At 34.9% G+C, this 22,233-nt stretch overlaps 1 protein-coding gene across 1 annotated transcript; it reads left to right on the top strand.

Moving 5' to 3' along the window:
- Positions 1-9,059: 9,059 nt before the first annotated feature.
- Positions 9,060-18,694, top strand: LOC127547179 (olfactory receptor 6C75-like; the record flags this gene model as incomplete). The annotated part of the gene is made up of 2 exons (XM_051973994.1): positions 9,060-10,001; positions 18,686-18,694. Coding segments are annotated over exons 1-2 (951 nt in total), but the record flags the coding sequence as incomplete, so codon positions are not given.
- Between the last annotated feature and the right edge of the window lie 3,539 nt (positions 18,695-22,233).

Here is a 22,233-nt window from a genome sequence, read left to right as displayed (position 1 = left end):
TTTGTAGTCAATAAAATTAATCTTAATTTATCTAGAAACTCAGTTTTTTTAGAATTTTTAAATCATTATCAAGATAATTATGAAAGATTCATAATAAAAAATGTTATCCATCTCCACAGAAAGACCTGATAGAGTCTGAATACAGATCTATGTATACTTTTTTAAAAATCTTCATTTTTCTCAGTTTTTATTTTGTCTGTGTTTTTTTCACAACATGATTAATATAGATATATGTTTTTATGACTTGCTTACCTTTTTGGTGAGTAGGAAAAGTGAGAAGGGAAAAGGAGAGTGATTTGGAACTCAAAAATGTTCAAAATGAATCTTAATTTTTTTTTAATTTTTAATTGAAAAAATCTATTGAATGAATAAAAAATAAATCATTTATTCATTTTGACTTAAAATTTAAAGATTACATAAGCTTTTCCAGACTCTTTACATATCCATGACACACACAAAAAAAATGTTGTTTCTCTGAACTAGAGTGTATTATCAAATTATCATTTCTACACTTTAAGGGGATTGATAACAAACCAGAAAGTTTTCAGATAGTAATTCAGCCTCTTTGGGTTTTTTTTTTCCTGAATGCAGATGGCATTTTCTGTCCAAAATCTATTGGGATTGCTTTGGATCACTGAACCACTAAAAAGAATCAAGTCTTTCATAGTTAATCATTGCACATTCTTGCTGTTATTGTATAAATGTATTCCTGTTTTGCTTGTTTCACTCAAGAGCAGTTCATGCAAATCTTTCCAGGTCTTTCTAAAATCAGCTTTATAGAACTTTCAGCTTTCATCATTTTTATAGAACAATGATATTCCATTACCTTCATTTGCCACAACTTATTCAGTCATTCCCCAATTGATGGGCATCCACTAATTTTCCATTTTTTTTTCTCACAAAAAAAGCTGTTATAAATATTTTTTGCACGTGTAAAGATTTCCTTGGGATACAGACAGGTAAGATCTGTCTCTTATCAAAGAGATTCGATCAAAGGGTATGCACAGTTTTATTTGCCTTTGTTGTGTCCTGTTTTCTAGAGCCCCCAAGTTGAGGTGATTAAAATATTGAGTACTGCTTTCTAGAGTCTCTACCCTGGGGTGATTAAAATATACCTTCCTAGTGGAGAAGTGATGATGCTGGACTCCTGAGGATGGTGGAAAAATGGAGTCTGGTTTTTTTTCAAGAACTTTCCCCTTTATATAATGTAACAAAAACAATACTGTGCCTGTGGGACCACATAAACAACTTGCTATTACATAGTTTGCTAAGTGGTATCACTCTTCCACCTGATATCACTCTGATTCAATCTCAACACAAGTTGTCGCCATCCCTTGACTTCTCAGGAAGGCTGAGAGCCCCTAAGGGGAAATGGAGAGTCAAACCAGATATTGTTAGCAGGTTCCCTCTGGGCTGAAGGGTCTTATACCTTACCCAGAGTTTCCCCACTGACTGGACCCTCTACAGGCCTTTGGACATAGTTCCAAATTGTTCTCTAGACTAATTGAATCATTTCACATCTTTACCAACAACGCATTAGTGTCCCAGTTTTCCCACATCCCCTCCAACATTTATCACTATATTTTCCTGTCTTCTTAGCCAATCTGAGAGGTGTGATGTGGTATTTCAGAATTGTTTTAATTTGCATTTCTCTAATCAATAGTGATTTAGAGCATTTTTCCATATAATTATAGATGGCTTGAATTTCACCATCTGAAAATTGCCAGTTCATATTCTTTGACTTTATCAATTTGGGAATGACTTATATTCTTATAAATTTGACGCAGTTCTTTATATATTTTAGAAATGAGAACTTTATCAGAAATATTGGCTGTAAAGATTTTTTTCACAGCTTTGTACTTCTCTTTTAATCTTGTTTTTGTTGGTTTTGTTAGTGAAAAAGCTTTTTAATTTAATATAATCTAAGTTGTCCATTTTGCTTTTCATAATGTTCTCTAGTTCTTTTTTGGTCATAAATTCCTCCATTCTCCAAAAATCTGATAAGTAAATTATCCCTTCTTCTCCTATTGTTTATGGTATCATCCTTTCTGCCCAAATCATGTTTCCATTTTAACCTTATTTTGGTATGGGATGTGAGATGTAGGTCTATGCTGAGTTTCTGACATATTATTTTCCAGTTTTTTCCTGGAAATTTTTGTTAAATGCTGAGTTCTTATTCTAGAAGTTGGTGTTTGAGGATTTATCAAACACTAAATTTTTGTAAGCCTTGATTATTGTGTCTTATGTATCTAATCTATTCCATTGATCCACCACTCTATATGTTAACCAGTATCAAAAGGTTTCAATGGCTGCTGTCTTTTATAATATAGTTTAGTTTTGGTATTGCTGAGTCACCATCCTTTGCATTTTTTTTTCATTAATTCCCTTGATAGTTTTGACCTTTAGTTCTTTGAAATAAAATTTGGTATTATTTTTTTCTAGATCTATAAAATAATTATTTGGCAGTTTGATTGTCATGGCACTGAACAAGTAGACCAATTTAGGCAAAATTGTCATTTTAATTACATTGGCTCAGCCTATCCATGAGCAATTGATTCCAATTGTTTAGATCTGGCTTTGTTTTTGTGAGAAGTGTTTTGTAAGTATGTTTATACAATTCTTGGGATGTCTTGGTAGATAGATCCCCAAGTATTTCATTTTGTCTACAGTAATTTTAAGTGGAATTTTTCTTTCTATCAATTGCTGATAGGCTTTGTCAGTAATATATAGAAATTCTGATGATGTGTGTGGGTTTATTTTGTATCTTTCTACTTTGTTAAAGCTGTGCATCCAGTAGGTTTTTGGATGTTTTCTAGGATTCTTTATATATATTATCGTATATATAGATATATATCATCTGCAAAGAGCGATAGTTATATTTCCTCACTACCTATTCTAATTCCTTTAATATCTTTTTCCCTTTCTTATTGCTAAAGCCAATATTTCTAGCACAATGTTGAATAACAGTGATGATAATGCACATCCTTGTTTCACCCTTGATTTTATTGGGAATATGCCCAGCTTCTCTCCATTACAAATATTGCTTGCTGTTGGTTTTAAATGAGACATTGTTTATTATTTTAAGGAAAGCTCCCTTTATTCCTAAGCTCTTTAGTATTTTTATTAGGAATGGTTGCTGTATTTTGTCAAAAGCTTTTTCTGCATTTGGTGAAATTATCATATGATTTCTGTTGGCTTTATTATCGATATGATCAATTATGGTAATAGTTTTTCTTGATATTGAACCAGCCCAGCATTCCTGGTATAAACCCCACTTAGTCATAGTATATTATCCTGCTGACAAGTTGTTGTAATCTCTTTGCTAATATTTCATTTAAATTTTTTGCATCAAATAATTGGTAAATATGTATACATCTCTTAGATTTAACTTATATTTTTTAACATGTTTAACATATATTGGATTACTTGTCATCTGGGGAGAAGGTGGAGGGAGGGGAGTGGAATTTGGAATGCAAAGTTCTGCAAAGGTCAATGTTGAAAAATTATCCATTAGAAAATTTAAAAGTTTTAATTTTAAAAAAAGAAGAAAATAATTTTTCATCAATATTCATTAAGGAGATTGGTTTGTGATTTTCTTTCTCTATTTTGGCTTTTCCTTGTTTTAGGTATCAGTGTCATATTTGTGTCATAGAAGAAATTTGGCACTACTCCTTCTTTACATATTTTTCAAATAGTTTACATAGTATTGGAATTAATTATTTTTAAATGTTTGGTAGAATTCACTTGTGAATCCATCTGACCCTAGAGATTTTTTTTTAGGGAGTCTATTAATGATTTTTCAATTTCTTTTTTCTGAAATAACATTATTTAAGTAATTTATTTCCTCTTCTGTTAACCTGAGCAATTTGTATTTTATAAATATCCATCCATTTCAGTTAGATTGTCAGATTGGTGGCATACAGTTGGGCAAAATAGCTCCTAATTATTGCTTTAATTTTTTTTTCATTGATAATAAATTCACCCTCTTCATTTTTGGTGCTGATGATTTGTTTTTTCTTTCCTTTTTCTGATCAAATTAACCAAAGATTTATGTATTTTGTTGGGGTTTTTTCCTAAAACCAACTCAGTTTATTTATTAGTTCAATAGTTTTCTTAGTTTCTATTTTATTAATCTCTCTTTTGAATTTCAGAATTTTCAGTTTGGTATTTAATTGGGGTATTTTTTAATTTTTTTTTCATTTTAGTTGCATACCCAATTCATTGATCTCTTTCTCTATTTTATTCATGTAGCTATTTGGAGATATAAAAGTTCCCCTAACAGCTGTGTTGGTTGCATCCCATAGGTTTTAGTATGTTTTCTCATTATTTTCATTTTCTTGAATGAAATTATAGATTGTTTCTGTGATTCATTGTTTAACCCATTCATTTTTTAGAATTAGAATTAGAATTAGCTTTTTTTTTTAATTTCCAATTGGTTTTTAGTCTATCTTTCCCTGGCCCTTCATTGAATATAATTTTTATTACATTGTGGTCTGAAAAGGAAGAATTTACTATTTAGGCCTTTCTGCATTTGATAGTGTGGTTTTTATGCCCTAATTCATGGTCGATTTTTGTGTTGGTGCCATATACTATAGAGAAAAAGGTGTATTTCTTTCTGTTCCTACTCAGTTTTCTCCAGAGGTCTATCATGTCTAAGTTTTCTAGGATTCTATTAACTTCCCTAGTTTATTTTTTTTTGTTTATTTTGTGGTTAGATTTGTCTGATTCTGAATGAGACCAACTATTTATTGAAAAAGGAAATCCAGATAAAGTAGAACATATGGAAGAGACAATTTGGCAAGGAGTGAGAGATATGTGGGGATGACAAAGAAGTGCATAAGCAATAGGATGATAGAAATGCCCTTTAAATAGCTCAAAGATGATGAGTCTTCAAGGTTCCAAGAGTAAGGTTGTTAATATCAACTTGGTTCCTAGTTGTGAGGTTTTACTTAAGCTACTGTCCACCAAGAAGAGTAGATGGAAACATTAATTTTAAAGGTCAAATTGATACTTTATTGGACAGTTAGGTGACATAATGGACAAAATGTCAGATCTGTAATCAAGAAGGTTTAAGTTCAAATCCAATCTGTGATACTTACTGGCTGTGTAACTTTGGGTAAGTCATAATCTTATTTATCTCAGTTTCCTCGACTGTAAATGAGCTGAAGAAGGAAATGGCAAAACAATACAGTAACTTTGCCGAGACTTCAAATCCCAAGTGGGTCATGAAGAGTTGGCCATGAGTGAAAAACAGATAATTTATTACAAATCTTTTCCCTGGACTTTAGATTTCAATTTGGGACTTAACAGATCTCTTGGGCAATTACATATATTCCACTATGTAAACTTTGGCAGGAAAACATGGAAACTGGTAAACAAATACAGTTACAAAGAATAAAAGCATAAAGCCTATCATGGTGCTGCTATTTCCCATTTTCAAAAGTGTCCTCTTAGTTGCTTCTAGAGAATTCCCATTGATTTTGGACTAAACCATTCTCTATTTTAGCTCATTTTAACTGCTTTTTGGTATAGGAAATAGCCTGTATATCTTAGTGATTTCCATTAGAGAACAATTAAAGATCCAAGTGAGGAGTATGGCAGAAATACTAATAATCTTCAATATAAATTAATCCACATCTGGGAAAAAATGGTTGCAATAATTAATTTTGGAAGCATGAAGCATTGAGTATAATCCTATGGTACTTTTCCTATAGAAATTATGTAAAAGAGAAAATCAACTTATCCAAAATACTTTTCCTCTCCTTGAGATGGATTTATAGTGCTGAAGGTGTCCTGCTTATTTCAGAACCTTTTGGAAAAGATCTAAACATTGCTATGAGCAGTCAGAGTAGAAAGGCTTTTAGAATGTGGGAAGCATGTCACTCTTTGTCATTAAAACTAAAGCATCTAACAATGAGAATTCAAAAATCAATTGTGCATGTGAACAAAACTCTGTGAAACTGATCTTTTTCTGTATTATGGAAATCTTAGTTTTATGGAATGATTTTAATGGTATCTTGGCTTTATGGGATGATTTTAATGATATTTATCTATCTAACTATCTAGTTGTGCTATATATGTTGAAATCTCTCAGATCAACATCAATATATCTCACATATAATAATTTGTATATTTTCTTTTTATTTTAGCCTAGACAAGAGAAATGACTTACTAGATGAATGAAGCAAAAGGGAGACAAGACTAACTTTTGGGACCTACTTCTGTGTGAGTTCTTTCATGCCCACCATTTTCTATGTCTATCCTTTTGTATTAAAGCAGAAATAATAGGCACCCTGTATATAAGATTTAAGCCAGTTGTCACAAGCGGACTTAAATGGGACAATATATTAGAGTAGATCAATATTAACAGCTAATAATTGCACATAACATTTATATACTGCTTATTATATGCTACACTGTGCTAAGTGCTTTACAATAATTTAATTTTATCCTTACAACACTGGGAAGTGAATACTATTATTATTTCCATTTTATAGATGAGGAAACTAAGGCAGACAGAGGTTAAGTGACTTGCCCAAGTTTAGACAGTTAACAAATATCTGAGGTCATATTTGAAATTAATTCTTCCTGACTTCAGGCCCAGAATTCTATCCACTGTGTCACATAGTTACCTCATGCTAGAGGGGAAATTAAATAGCGGCAAGCAAAAACTAAGGGTTCAAGAAAAAAAAAATCTTGATATCCAAGGAAAACTGCCAAATATGTTTGGTGGAAAAAGTGGCATTATTTAAATGCAAGTTATTCTCTGTATAAGACTGAAACAACTCTTATTTTATACACTTTCTGAAAATTAGGATTTTTGTTTTGATTTATCTCAGTGATCATCATCTTTCTAGCTTTTCACCCTTGTTATCTCTGGTTTTACTCTTGACTCTGTCTCTGTCTCTGTCTCTGTCTCTGTCTGTGTGTGTGTGTGTGTGTGTGTGTGCATGTGTGTGTGTGTGCATGTGTGTGTGTGCGTGTGTGTGTTTCTGTCTCTGTCTCTCTCTCTCTCTCTCTCTCTGTGTCTCTCTCTCTCTCTTTCTTCCTCCCTCCCTCTCCCTTCCCCCCCCCTTCCCTCTCTTATCCTGAATATCCAATTAACTGTCAAATCTTGCCATTTCTATCTCCACATATTTGTTGTATCCTATTTCTTTTCTCCATTCTCACAAACCTAATTCCAAGCCCTCATCTTAGTTAGAGTCCTTATCACTTGACCCTAATTTACTATAATATCTTCCTAATATCTTCCTATATGTCAAATTTCTCATATCTTCCATACAATCAAATTAATTTTTCTCTATAGATCACACTCATGACTCCTACACTCAATCAACTCCAATGGTACTTCTAGAATAAAAAATAAACTCCTTTGTTTAGCCTTTAAAGTCAACCCCATATGAACTTATCTTTCCATCCTCCTGAAACATTTTGCTCTTTGAATTTTGCAATCCAATTGAACTGTTCTTTCCAGAAGATACTTACCCAATCTCACTTAATGTTATCTTTCATTATCTCCAACTTTTAAAAATCCCTCTTTTCCTTCATAATGCAGCTCAGTACTAGTTTTAAGATACCCCAACTGCTTGTGCCCTCTCTTCTAAATTAAATTTTATGTTTTTTATATTTATTCTTTATGTACTTATATGTGTACCTATTCAACCTTCCTCCTTCAAAATATAAGTTTCTTGTGAACAGGGATTATTTCATTCATTGTTTTTTTTAATCACTCATGTCTAACGCAGTATCTCGAACATAGTACTTAAAGTACAATAATTGTTTGATTGTTAGCCTGATATGATGGAAATAGTATGTAATTTATAGCAGAAATCCAGAATTCAAGGCTGCCATTTCCTAAACTGATAACACTGAGCATGTCACAGAATCTCAATGTTGTAAAAAAAAAAAAAAAAGAAAGAAAGAAAGAAATTATTTTTCTTTGTGAAAATGCTTGTAATCAGCAACATTTTTCCTCAGGAGCCTTTTTGGTATAGTATTAGAAGTAAATATCATTTCAAGTATCATGAAGTTGTCACCAACAATGAGGGTTAATACCCTTGAAGAGTTTTGAAGTACCAGTACAGTATCAAATCTAAGGATATTCCAGTTTTTGTTCATTATTTTATATTAAATTAATTATTATGACTTGAACTGGGCATTCTATATTTCTTTCAAGGCTGTTATACATGAACATAGATGACTAGGTTTCATTTCAATAACAGGAAGATCTGACTTAATGAATAACATGTCTTTGTTTCACCTTTCATCAAACTAGGAGAATTATATGAATGGAGATGGGGCTTAACTTATTTCATCAGTGTTGCTATTTGTCTTTCATATTGAGAAAAGATGAATGACAGAATGATGTCCTCATGCTCATTATGATGGTGTCAAGATCATCAATGTAGAGAAACTCCAGGTGAGGAACTTTCTTTGACAATACACAACGATATTTTCTTTACAATCTATTGGCTCAGATTGTTGTTTAGGGATCATGAGATGTGAAATAATCTGCCTAGCATCACACAGTCAGAACAATCCAGTGATTGAAATTGAATCCAACTATTTTAGGCTGGCTCTTTATCTGACAGTGTATCTTCTCTCAAGAAAATCATAGCAGCAAGAAAGCTTAGATTCTCTTTATATTTGGATAAGCTATCTCATATCATATTTGCTATTGGCAGAGGGGCCTAGTAGAAAGTGATGTGGTCATGAAGTCAGGAAGACCTACATTAAGTTCTTGCCTCTGACAAATATTCTCTAAATGAACTTGAGCAAATCATTAAAAGTCAGTACTCTAGACAGTGTCTGGAACATATTTATGGACTTAATAAATGTTTATTGACTGACTGGTTGACTGAGAGTCTAAGTTGTAAAGAAGTTGCTCACTTGAATTAATCATCTAGGGCTTCACTCTAATAATGAAATCACAGATCCAGACTCTACTTAATTCCTGTCCCTAAATTATACCATGATAACCTAGGACCAAGCTGTACTTAAGGTTTACTGTTACTATTCATCATTCAATCAATAATAAATCTATGTGCTTCATAGGTAAAATGGGAAAAATAGCAGAGATGGGAAATGAAACAACTGTCCAGGAATTCATCCTGGAAGGATTTCCTGCTGTCCAGCACCTGGGAAAATTCTTCTTCACCCTCATTTTATTGGCATACTCAGTTGCCTTCACAGGAAACACAATTATCATCACCCTTACATGGGCTGACTACCACCTCCAAATCCCAATGTATTTTTTCCTCAGTAACTTCTCTTTCTTAGAAAACTGTTTTATAACAACAGCTATACCCAAACTCTTGTTGATCTTTCTATGGGGAATGCAAAAAATTTCCTTTCTTGGCTGTCTTATCCAAGCCTTTTTTTTTCTATTTTGGGGATCGACAGGTTTTTTGCTTCTGGCTGTAATGTCCCTAGACAGGTATATAGCCATTTGTAATCCTCTGCGTTATCCCAACATAATGACCAGGAAGGTATGCTTCCTCTTAGTCATATTCTGTTATGTTGCTAGTTTCTTCGTAGTTATTGGGATTATCTTAAAGGTCTCAATGTTATCCTTCTGTGGCTCCAATGTCATCAAACATTTTTTATGTGATCTGACTCCTCTGACACATCTCTCATGCTCTGACACCAAGTTTTTTGAATCATTGGTTTTTGCGCTTGCTATTCTTGTACTCGTGTCCTCCCTACTTATAACTATCATAGCTTACACAAATATAATAATCAAGATAGTAAATCTCCCTTCAATCAAAGAGCGACAAAAGGCTTTCTCCACCTGTTCTTCCCACTTCATTGTCCTCTGTCTATTGTATGGAAGTAGTGTTTTTATATATCTGAAGCCAAATCAAGTCAAAACTTTTGACACCAACAGAGAGGCAGCTCTAGTGAATACTGTAGTGACTCCTTTACTGAATCCTTTCATTTATACTCTAAGAAACAAGCAGGTCAAACAAGCTTTGAGAAATGTTCTTTACAGGATTAAATTGGCAAGATGGATTCATTAAATAATTATTTGTAAATGCGCTTATTTAATGCACCTGTCAGTGGAGTTAAAATTAGCCTATAGAATTCTGACAAATGGTCCTACAGACCATTTCCCTCCATGTTTTTAATATTTTATTTTCCTCAATTATATGTAAAACAATATTTTACATTAGTTTTTAAAACTTTGAGTTCCAGATTATCTCCCTTCCCCCCACCATTAAAAAGAAACATGTGAAGTTATACCAAACATTTCCATAAAAATCACATTATAAAAGAAAATGCAGACTCCCCCCCAAAAAAAAAAAGCTTCAAGGAAAAAAAAAATTAAAAGTCTGCTTCATTCTGTATTCAGATACAATCAGTTGATTTTCTGCATATGAATGGAATTTTTCATCATAAGTCTTTCAGAGTAGTCTTGGTTCATTGTATTGCTGAGAAGAGCAAATTCATTCATAACTGATCAACCCACAACTTTGCTATTACTATGTACACAGTATATTTCACTTTGATTGAGCTCATAGAGGACTTTTCAGGGTTTTCTGATAGCAATCTGGACCTATTCATGATTTCTTATGAAATAATAATATTCCAACATAACCACATACCACAGTTTAGTCACCCAGCTCCCAGTCATGTAATTCCTTTCAATTCTCCATTCTCTGCCTTGAGAAAAGAGCTGTTATAAATATTTTTGTACATATAGGTTCTTTTACTTTATAAAATCTCTTTTGGGATTCATGTTAAGTAATAGTATTGTTAGGTCAAAGAATATGCATGGTTTTATAGTTCTTTGGGCATAATTCATATCTTTTGATCATTTAATCATTTATTAATTGGAGAATAGCTCTTATTTATTTTATAAATTTGACTCACTTACCTATACATGAGAAATGAAGCCTTCATCAGAGAAACCTGTTTTAAAATTCTTTTTCATAATTATTATAGATAACTGCATATTACTCCTGTTTATCCTGATCTTTTCTTTCACATTGTCCCTGTTCAAAAGAGTTTTGCTTCTGACCAACACTCCCCCCAATGTGCCCTCTCTTCTATCATCCTCCCTCTTCTCCCATTTTCCCCACCACTCCCCCTCCTACTTTCTGCAGGGTAAGATAGATTTCTATATGTATTTAGATTGAAATTTGATGAGTTTCATCATCCAACTTAAGGTTCCACTAAAGTCTTAATTTGATGGCCACTTGGAGCATGGAGGAGAACTTGAGTTCTCAAAGACAATATGGGCCTTTGAATGTTTGAATGAGGTTTAGTTCACTTAATTAAGGAGAATTATAGCTAGATGTTTAGTCAACAAGGTAGGAATTCAGATTTTAATGTGATGTATGAAACAATCAACTTAGGCAATGGAGAAAATATGATATAAATTTGATATAACATGAGCTTCTTAAGAATTTTTGTCTCTGTAGACTTATTTAAATCCAATTTATAGGCTAGTCAAAATGTTTACCTGTGATATCACTGGTCTTTGAAAATAAACACATTACAAAAAAATCTAATTGTTTAATAACTACTTAGTGATTTATTAAATCAGTATACGAAAAGAAAAAATATATCTCTTTCATAGTCTTGAAGTAATATTTTAGGGTCTTTGTTTGGACTCAATATTTACCTTAAATTCATTTTGCCAGTTTAAATAAATAATTTACTTCACAACCTTGGTGGAGAAAGGTATCAAATTATGTTGAAATGCATGTGTTAGGAAGATGCATGTTGAGACAGAATAAAAATTGTATCAATTTTATTTATCGACATACTTTATGTGCCTCAAAAGAGTGTCTCCATGATAGAAATTAAGTGAAGATTACTTTTTCCTGTGTTACTAATAATGACACTCCACTAATAATGACAGAAAGCTACTACTAACAGGTTCCATAGACTTCCAGGAGAAAGTACTATTTTTGAAAGTTATATAATGTACATGAGGCTGAGGATAAGCAGTATAAGTCAGGAGTATCTTCTTTCTCCAGATCCCAAACACCCAAACATCTCAGTGTTATATGCAAAATATTCACATAGGGACACAGCTGGGAAGAGGGTTAAAACTAGTATATAAGTTAAAGGACTAGACTAACTAAACTGTTTTGGCATCCAGATTTGCTCCCCAGCTCTTTACACAATGCTTAGATAGTAAAAATAAAGGAGAAGAAAACAAAACTTATAGTTGAAAAAAGTAGAAAATACTCCTAAGATACAAAGTGAAACTGGGATGCAGTGCTGGATCTCTCCTTTCAAAAGTCTACCTTCTCAAAGAAATTTACGGCCAAAGAAGATCCAGAGTACATTATGAAATGCAATATGGATAATTTTGATTATATTAAATTAAAATTAAAAATTTTGTACAAAACCAATGCAGCCAATATTAGAAGGGAAGTAGAAAACTGGAGGGGGTGGGGGGTGTTACATCCAGAGTTCTGATCAGTGTCTCATTTCTAAAATGTATAAAGAATTGATACAAATTTATAATACAAACCATTCTACAACTGATGGTCAAATGATATGAACAAACAATTTTCAAATGAAGAATTTAGAGCATTTCTAGTCATATAAAAATGCTCTAAATCACTACTGATTAGAGAAATGCAAATTAAGACAATTCTGTTGAACACTACATACCTCTCAGATTGATTAAGATGACAGGAAAAGATAATGAAAATTGTTGGAGATGTGGGAAAACTGGAACATTAATACATTGTTGGAGTTGTCCACTGATTCAACCATTTTAGAGAGCAATTTGAAACCACGCCCAAAGAGCTATCAAAATGTGCATACCCTTTGATCCAGCAGTGTTTCTACTGGGCTTATATCTCAAAGAGATCTTAAAGGAGGGAAAGGGATGCACTTGTGCAAAAATGTTTGTGAGAGCCCTTTTTGTGGTGGCAAGGAACTGGAAACTGAATGGATGCCCATCAGTTGGAGAATAGCTGAATAAGCTATATGAATGTTATAGAATATTATTATTCTATAAGAAATAATCAGCAGGATGATTTCAGAGAGGTCTGGAGAGACTTTGACACTAAGTGAAATGAGTAGAACCAAGAGAACATTATACACCGAAATAAGAAGAATATGTGATGATCAATTCAGATAGACTTAGTTCTTTTCAACAATTAGGTGATTCAGGACAATTCCAAAAGACTTGTGATGGAAAGAGCCATTTACATCCAGAAAGAGGACTCTGGGGACTGAAGATGGATGACAACATAGTATTTTTACCTTTTTTGTTATGTTTGCTTACCTTTTTATTCTTTTTTCATTTTTTCCCTTTTTGATCTGATTATTCTTGTACAGCATGATAAATAGAAATATGTATAGAAGAACTGTAATGTTTAACTTATATTGGATTACTTGCTGTTTAGAGAAGGGAGTGGGGGAAATGAGGTAGAAAAATTTGGAACACAAGGTTTTGCAAGGGTGAATGTTGGAAACTATCTTTGCATGTATTTTGAAAATAAAAAGCTATTATTTTAAAAAAATCTACTTTTTTCACTCATTATATCTTTTAAGTTTCTTTTCATCTATAAAATTAAAGGTACTATTTAAGCATCATTTAAACTCTAAAATTCACTCTAAAAACTAAAAAATGAAATCTAATCATCAATTGGAGCAGAAAAAATAGTGGAGCTGCTCACACTGGACACTGCCCTTCTGGTGGGTTATAAAACCTGTCTGCCAGAGCCAGTGCATCTTTGTCAAAAATCAAGAAGTTAATAGTATAAAGGGTTAGAAGTTCTCTAGGGTTACCTGTTGCTCCCCCTTTCTTTTGTTTTTGGAGCAGCATCTTAATATCTCTGTTTCTCCTCTCTACTATTGCCTGACCCTGAAGATTAAAAGTTATGCCAGTGGTGTGTAAAATCTTATACTGTGCACAAAAGTGTGCAAAATGTTTAGAAATATATGCAGGCCCTTTGTCTGTTTTTATTGCTTGTGGCATACCCATAATTGCAAATGCTTGTATAAGGAATTCAATGATCACTCGGGCTGTCTCTTTTGCTGCTGGTATTGCAAAAGTGAATCCTGTATAAGTGTCTACCACAACATGGATAAAAGACAGATGACCAAAAGATTTATAATGGTCACATCCATTTGCCAGATTTCATTGGGTCTCAAACTACAAGTGTTCTTCCCTGGAGGCAGTGTAGGAGCGTGGAAAGGAAGGCAAGCCATACAGGCTTTTACTGTGCTCCTAGCTTCCTCTCTTGTTATTCCAAATTGTACAGGAAAAGATAATGAAAATTGTTGGAGATGTGGGAAAACTGGAACATTAATACATTGTTGGAGTTGTCCACTGATTCAACCATTTTAGAGAGCAATTTGAAACCACGCCCAGAGAGCTATCAAAATGTGCATACCCTTTGATCCAGCAGTGTTTCTACTGGGCTTATATCTCAAAGAGATCTTAAAGGAGGGAAAGGGATGCACTTGTGCAAAATGTTTGTGAGAGCCCTTTTTGTGGTGGCAAGGAACTGGAAACTGAATGGATGCCCATCAGTTGGAGAATAGCTGAATAAGCTATATGAATGTTATAGAATATTATTATTCTATAAGAAATAATCAGCAGGATGATTTCAGAGAGGTCTGGAGAGACTTTGACACTAAGTGAAATGAGTAGAACCAAGAGAACATTATACACCGAAATAAGAAGAATAAGTGATGATCAATTCAGATAGACTTAGTTCTTTTCAACAATTAGGTGATTCAGGACAATTCCAAAAGACTTGTGATGGAAAGAGCCATTTACATCCAGAAAGAGGGCTCTGGGGACTGAAGATGGATGACAACATAGTATTTTTACCTTTTTTGTTATGTTTGCTTACCTTTTTATTCTTTTTCATTTTTTCCCTTTTTGATCTGATTATTCTTGTACAGCATGATAAATAGAAATATGTATAGAAGAACTGTAATGTTTAACTTATATTGGATTACTTGCTGTTTAGAGAAGGGAGTGGGGGAAATGAGGTAGAAAAATTTGGAACACAAGGTTTTGCAAGGGTGAATGTTGGAAACTATCTTTGCATGTATTTTGAAAATAAAAAGCTATTATTTTAAAAAATCTACTTTTTTCACTCATTATATCTTTTAAGTTTCTTTTCATCTATAAAATTAAAGGTACTATTTAAGCATCATTTAAACTCTAAAATTCACTCTAAAAACTAAAAAATGAAATCTAATCATCAATTGGAGCAGAAAAAATAGTGGAGCTGCTCACACTGGACACTGCCCTTCTGGTGGGTTATAAAACCTGTCTGCCAGAGCCAGTGCATCTTTGTCAAAAATCAAGAAGTTAATAGTATAAAGGGTTAGAAGTTCTCTAGGGTTACCTGTTGCTCCCCCTTTCTTTTGTTTTTGGAGCAGCATCTTAATATCTCTGTTTCTCCTCTCTACTATTGCCTGACCCTGAAGATTAAAAGTTATGCCAGTGGTGTGTAAAATCTTATACTGTGCACAAAAGTGTGCAAAATGTTTAGAAATATATGCAGGCCCTTTGTCTGTTTTTATTGCTTGTGGCATACCCATAATTGCAAATGCTTGTATAAGGAATTCAATGATCACTCGGGCTGTCTCTTTTGCTGCTGGTATTGCAAAAGTGAATCCTGTATAAGTGTCTACCACAACATGGATAAAAGACAGATGACCAAAAGATTTATAATGGGTCACATCCATTTGCCAGATTTCATTGGGTCTCAAACTACAAGTGTTCTTCGCTGGAGGCAGTGTAGGAGCGTGGAAAGGAAGGCAAGCCATACAGGCTTTTACTGTGCTCCTAGCTTCCTCTCTTGTTATTCCAAATTGTAAATATAAAGCTCGATGATATTTAGAATACGATTCCTGGACTTCTTGGAATAAAGGAGTATTGATCAACATAGTTAGAAGTCTATCTGCCTTTGAATTACCATCAAAAATGGGACCTGGAAGTCCACTATGAGAGTGGACATGCAAAATATAAATCTTACCTGGATACTTTCTCACTTGCTCTTGAAATTTTTTAAAGAGCTGATATATATTAGAGGCTGCAAATTTTATTTGGGCTGTGGCAATTCTTTATACCACACCTACTGAATAGGCCGAATCATATATTTATGTCTCCTGGACAATGAGTAAGAGCCAGAATGATCGCATACAATTCATTCTGCTGAGTGGACTGAAAAGGAGTTCTGACTACTCTCTTTATAGTTAAGTCATGAGAGTACACAGCACAAATACTATGTTTGGATGCATCTGTAAAGATAGTTGATCCTTTAAGAGGAACTTTAGAAACTTTTTCTTCAAGAATCTATCACCAATCATGTAATGGTCTGGTTATCTTTAATGGAGACCCATGTGTAAAATTTGGAGCCATGGCTAATAAAATTTGCCACTCTGGTATGGTCTCACAGCACACATTAATTTGTGTATTGGTATAAAAGGTGTATATCTTATCAGGTCTTGCCCCAGATAATTGTACTGCTCGCTTAATGGCCTTTAACAAAATTCTAGCCACAAGCACTGGGTAAGGAGTAAGGCTTTGTTCTGTGCTTGGAGGTTTACCCACTCTATCACACTATCTCCTTGATGAAGGACTGCTGTGGCCTCTTGTGTGGTAAAAACTGATATTTCCAAGGGTTTCTGAATGACTCTTTCAACCACATTGGATAAAGCCAGTTCAACTTTCTCAAAGCCTCTTGAGCTTCTTTTGCAAGCTGGTATGGTGAATTTAAAGCACTGTCTCCCCTTAAAATTTCATATAACGGTTGCAATTGATAGGTAGTCAGGCCTAACACTGGTTGCATCCATTAGATATTTCCTATCAATTTCTGAAAATCATTTAAGGTGTTTAGCTTCTTTGTTCTTATGGACAGTTTTTGTACTGTAAACACCTCAGGGTATACTTCATATCCTAAATATTAAAAAGGAGCATGTCTTTGAATTTTTTTTTTTCTGAGCTATGTACAATTTGTAATTCTTTAGTGTTTCTATGGTCTTTTGTAGACATGCTTCTAACATTTGTTCCTCAGGTGCACATCCCAATATATCATCCATATAATGTAAGAGCATAACTTTTGGAAATGCTTTTCTTACTGGAGCAAGAGCAGTAGCAATATACATTTGACACATAGTGGGGCTGTTTTTCATTCCCTGTGGCAAAACTATCCATTCATATCTTTTATAAAGCTCAGCTAAGTTAACGCTGGGCCCTGAAAAGGCAAATCTTTTCATATCCTCCTTATCCAGAGGGATAGAATAGAAACAATCCTTAATATCGATGACCCAAAGAGGCCATTCTCTAGGCAATTGAGTAGGAGATGGAAGTCCAGGCTGAAGAGTTCCCATAGTTTCCACCTGTTCATTCACCTTTCTTAAATAAGTCAACATCCTCCATTTTCCAGATTTCTTTTTTACAACAAACACTGGGAAATTCCAAGGACTTAGAGAAGGTTGTAAGTGTCCTTGGTCAAGTTGCTCCTGTACTATATCTAATAAGGTCTGAATTTTATCGCTACCTAAGGGCCACTGTTCTATCCACACTGGTATATCAGTTTTCCATTGGATAGGAACAGGTGAAAGTGTTGGCAGGCCTTCAACAGCAGCCCTGCCTTAAAAAACGAACTACTCATTTGTAATCCTAATTGTTGTAAAATGTCTCTTCCCCACAGATTGATGGGGATTTTTCAACTATAAAAGGAGTAAAAACTCCTATTCACCTCCAAAAGTCCATCTCAGAGGGGTAGCACTAACTTCAGCTGCTATTAATCCTCCTATGCCAGACATGTAGGTGTCTGCCTTAATCTTTGGCCAGTGACTGGGCCAATTGACACCTCTGATGACTGTATGATTTGCACCTGTGTCTACCAATCCTTCTAATGGTAGGCCATTTATATAGATCGTCAGCATAGGTTGGTCAGCTGTTACAGCTGCTGTCCAGTATATTCCTGGATTTTGTGGTCTGGAGTCAGAATATGGGTGACTATCACCAGGTTGCTTATTAGGATTCTGTATGAGTAAATCTGATGCTACTAGTTCTCCTGGGTGATAAGTCACACATTGTCTATTTGTATTAGTGACTGGGATATTATCTACACATTCCCCAGTTTCCCACATCAATATGTGGATGGACACTGTTTTGTACATACAAAAAGGAGGTGAAATGGTCAACCCTACTGTGCCTGGAGGCAAAGGATCCATAGGCTGGAGAGGAATAGATTTCACTTCTCCAGGGGGTATCTCAGTTGTCCCAGCTGCATACAGCTCTATTCTCCCCAATTGTAATTCCTTTCTCCCATCAGGTTGCTTCCTGGCTGGTTGATTGTGTAATCCCCTTCTCCCATCATATGGCTTTCTGACTGATTGGTCATGTCTGGGTACTGGGCTTCTAGGCACTCTCTGGGTGCACCATTGGCTGCCATCATGCCCCAAGTGTTTTTTGTCTTGGGCCCTGGGGCTGGGCTCCTCATCCCATTTCCCTGAATCTGTCTACATTCTGAGGCCCAATGGAAGCCTCTGTTGCATTTTGGACATGGGGTATTGGGTCTTGTTCTCCCAACCTGTTTTCCCATTCTATCTCTATACCAACATTGAGGTTTCAGATGCCCTACTTTACCACACTGAAAGCATTGACTAGTCTCTCTGGAAGTCCCTTGCCAGAAGGGACCCTGTCTTCCCATGTTGGGATCTTGGGAAGTCTGTATCATAGCCTAGGTATAAAAGACATTTGTGCCCACTGTGGCACAGTGTCTTATGAGCTCCTCTAGAGGAGCATCCTCGCGCAGTCCTAGTATAATTCTTCTGCAAACCTTATTAGCATTTTCCTTAGTAAAATGTCTGTTACTGCATTTTCACCATTAGTTCTTGTGATAGCTATCTGCAAACAACCCACAAAGTCAGCAAAGGGTTCATTTGGCCCTTGTGTTATTTTTGTGAAGGCCCCACCCTTGTCATCTTTATTATGGAGAGAAGCCCATGCTTTGATAGCATTAGCAGCAATTTGCTCATATGCTGCTATGGAATAATTAATCTGTACTGCGATGTCTGCATAGGAATCTATACCTGTTAGTAGGTCACAGGTGATTGCAGCATGAACTCCACTTTGACTATTTTGTTGGGCTTGTATCCTACAGAGCTCACTATATTCAGAAAGCCACAAGTAGTGATCAAGATCAAGGAACACTGAGTTAGCAGAGATTATCAGACATGAAGAATTTCAACTTCTCTTGGACTAGGCTTTTTATTCTTAGGCTATCAAGAATCAACTTAAAAGTTCAGGCCTTAGTCTACTGAGCTAATTCAATCTAAAGAACATTTCCTTTTCTTCTCAAAGAGAAATAAAGCTAGTCTAAGGGAAATAGATATTACCCTTAACAACAATTTTCTCATTGAGGGCAAAATTCTAAAGCTCCTGTAGGAGATGTTTTGCTACTTAAATGGACTTAAAGTCCACAGATAACACTGACCATAAAGATGTGACAGTACGTAATAATGAAAGATAAATTTTGTACAGGTAAAATAAAAACAAAAATAAATAAAGAAAGCCAAAAAAAGGAAAAAGAAATTTTTATTATAACAGTGTCATGAAGGATCACATGAGTTATTTATGTCAGCTATATATCAGATGAGGCATTTCAGAGCAGTTCAATTCACTGAAGAATTCAGGTAAGTTAAAAGATATTGAGAGAGATATTTATAAGAAATGTATAAGTTTCAATATAAATAGTTATGTCTTCTGGGAGTACCCTGGATAAGAAGAAGAGGGCTTTGTAAATATTGGATGAAAATGCTGCCCGATTAGTTGTGGTCCTTTTTGCACAAGAGAGGTTTCCTAAGATTTTTCACCTTCAGCAGGTGAAAGCATTTTTAAATGTCAGCTATTTGTTGTTGTTGTTGTCTTTGTTGATTAAATATAGAGGAAAATCAAGAAAAGGTTTTTGTCTCTCTACTTTAGAATAACTGAATATCTGGTCTAAATGACCTAGCATAAATGGTACAAGATGCCAAATATTTGTCTTTCAGAGGCTGACAGGTGGTAAGAGATAAATTATTGAGCCTGGAGTCAAGATGACTTTATATAAGTATAAATCCAATCTCAGATAGTTATGAGTTTTGTGACTCAGGGCAAGTCACTTAAACTCTATTTATCTCAGTTTCCTCATGGCAAAATGAGGATAATGCCAGCACTAAACTCCAAAGATTTTTTATGAGAATCAAATGAGATAATATTTGTAATGTTTTACACAGCAATAGGTGATATATAAATACTAGTTCTCTTTTCCCCTCCCACTCATCCCTAGTTTGCCATAGATTTCCATTGTACACAATGATCTCCAATGTAGACAATAAGGAAAAAATCACTAGGAATATTCAGTCTCTGTTGCAGGTGATCACACTTCCACCACAGTCATCAATCACCATCCAAGGTCAGAAGTATCTATAGTAAGGTCCATAAGAGCCTCTGCTTAGAAGGGCAGGGGAGGGGGAGGAGGAGGGAGGGAACATCTGGCCCAAGGGCCATATAAAGCCAGAGAAATCATTTACATAATCAACCACAGGCCATGATGAGTTAAAAGCTAGGTTAAATGCTCCCAGTGCTTGGGTTCTATAATTTCATAATTTTGTATGGCCCATGAATGATTTTACAAATATCCAAATGGCCCTTGACAGAAAAAAATGTTACCAACTCCTGACTTAAAGTATATCCATTTGCTAAGTCTTTCATTATTATTTTTAAATAAACTAGAACATCTATTTTCCTGGAAGTCCCATTATGGGAGTGATAACAGATCTCTATCCATTTGAAGGCCTTTGCTGAAAGATAGTCTTCCATGGTGGTTATGAAGCTGAGGCAAGGAGTCTCTCTCATTTTCATCTAGGAATTCAGAATTGCCACTAAATTAACTAAGGATTTCTTTCTATTTCAGCTTAACAAACACATATTTACCTTAGTTGTGCAAAGATATATTCAGCTCAATTTTTTTAAGAAAGTTATAGTCTTGAGCAAATCAACATGGCAGAGTAGCAGGAAAAAGTACAGTTCAGAGCTTGAGCCATGCTGACTTTACAAAGATCTAAAAATCACAGCATACTAAACTATAATTGAGAAATAGAAGAAAAAAGTCACTATGAGTTATTTTTTCCAACTTAGTTGGCCATAGACAGTCTGACAGAGAGGTTCTAGATATGTGGGACAGGTCCAGTACAAGACCCCTTTCTCAATTAACTAATCTGAGACATCATTAGGTACAAAGAGAAAGCATTTGTTTAATCCCTGCAGAGAGAGGCCCAGACACACACCTGTGAGCTATTCCATGCTCCCACCATGTGCTCCTGGAATCTGAACTGCTTCCGGCTTGTCCAGGGTTTAAAAGCAAAAGATTCAAGCCTTCTCATTGGATAGACTAACAGGATGTACCCATCCTTGACAAATGATTACTAATGCTGGCTGCCTCCCACAGGCCATGTCACTTCCTGCAACTTCCTGCATCTCCAAGTTCAAAGTTCATTCATCCATGAGAACAAGTGACCTCCCAAGATCCCAAAGTTCTGGGAATAGGGATCATGTAACAATACTGAGAAATACCTCATCTAATCAGTTCCATTCATAGAGAATAGGGAAGAGATGTGGCCAGGAGCACAGTACATATAGGAAATACTGGGTTACCTGAAAGATGAAAAAGAATCAGGCTACACAGAGGACAGAAAGCATCAGGACAGGAATAGATCCCATGTGTCCCTGAACTAGTACATTATTCAGGAACACCTCTATTACATGGTTCCAAATCATAAATGCATCATGGACTGAGGAGGGGATCTATACCTGGCCGGGGGTTGGGGGTGGAAATTGATCATGATTTCAGTTACAGGTCCTTGCTTTGTACTGAAAGAGAAACAAATTCACAGTAGCTAGATGCTGTGACCCCGGGAACAGAACTGAGACTCAATGTTATCCTCCATGTCAAAGTCTGTAGTGAAATAAGCCAGACAAAGCAGTGTCTGCAACATTGGTCTCTGTGGACCTGCAGGGTTTACTACAAGGATAATAGTGATTGAGAGTAGTAGCAGTCAAATAAAATTTTCAATCAAAGACAAGATGAGAGAGATTTTCCTCAGATCCAAATCTGGATCAAGAATTTCCAGAGTTTAAAGCAGGAAGACAGCAAGCAGACTTCTCCCTAAATCACACAAATTTGGGAGCACTGGAAAATTGCTGGGTCACAGATTGAGCTGTTGCTGACATCATGGAATATCCCA

This window comes from Antechinus flavipes, chromosome 2, assembly GCF_016432865.1.
Source record: "Antechinus flavipes isolate AdamAnt ecotype Samford, QLD, Australia chromosome 2, AdamAnt_v2, whole genome shotgun sequence".
Lineage (NCBI taxonomy): Eukaryota > Metazoa > Chordata > Mammalia > Dasyuromorphia > Dasyuridae > Antechinus > Antechinus flavipes.
This window is presented reverse-complemented; position numbering and strand designations above follow the sequence as displayed.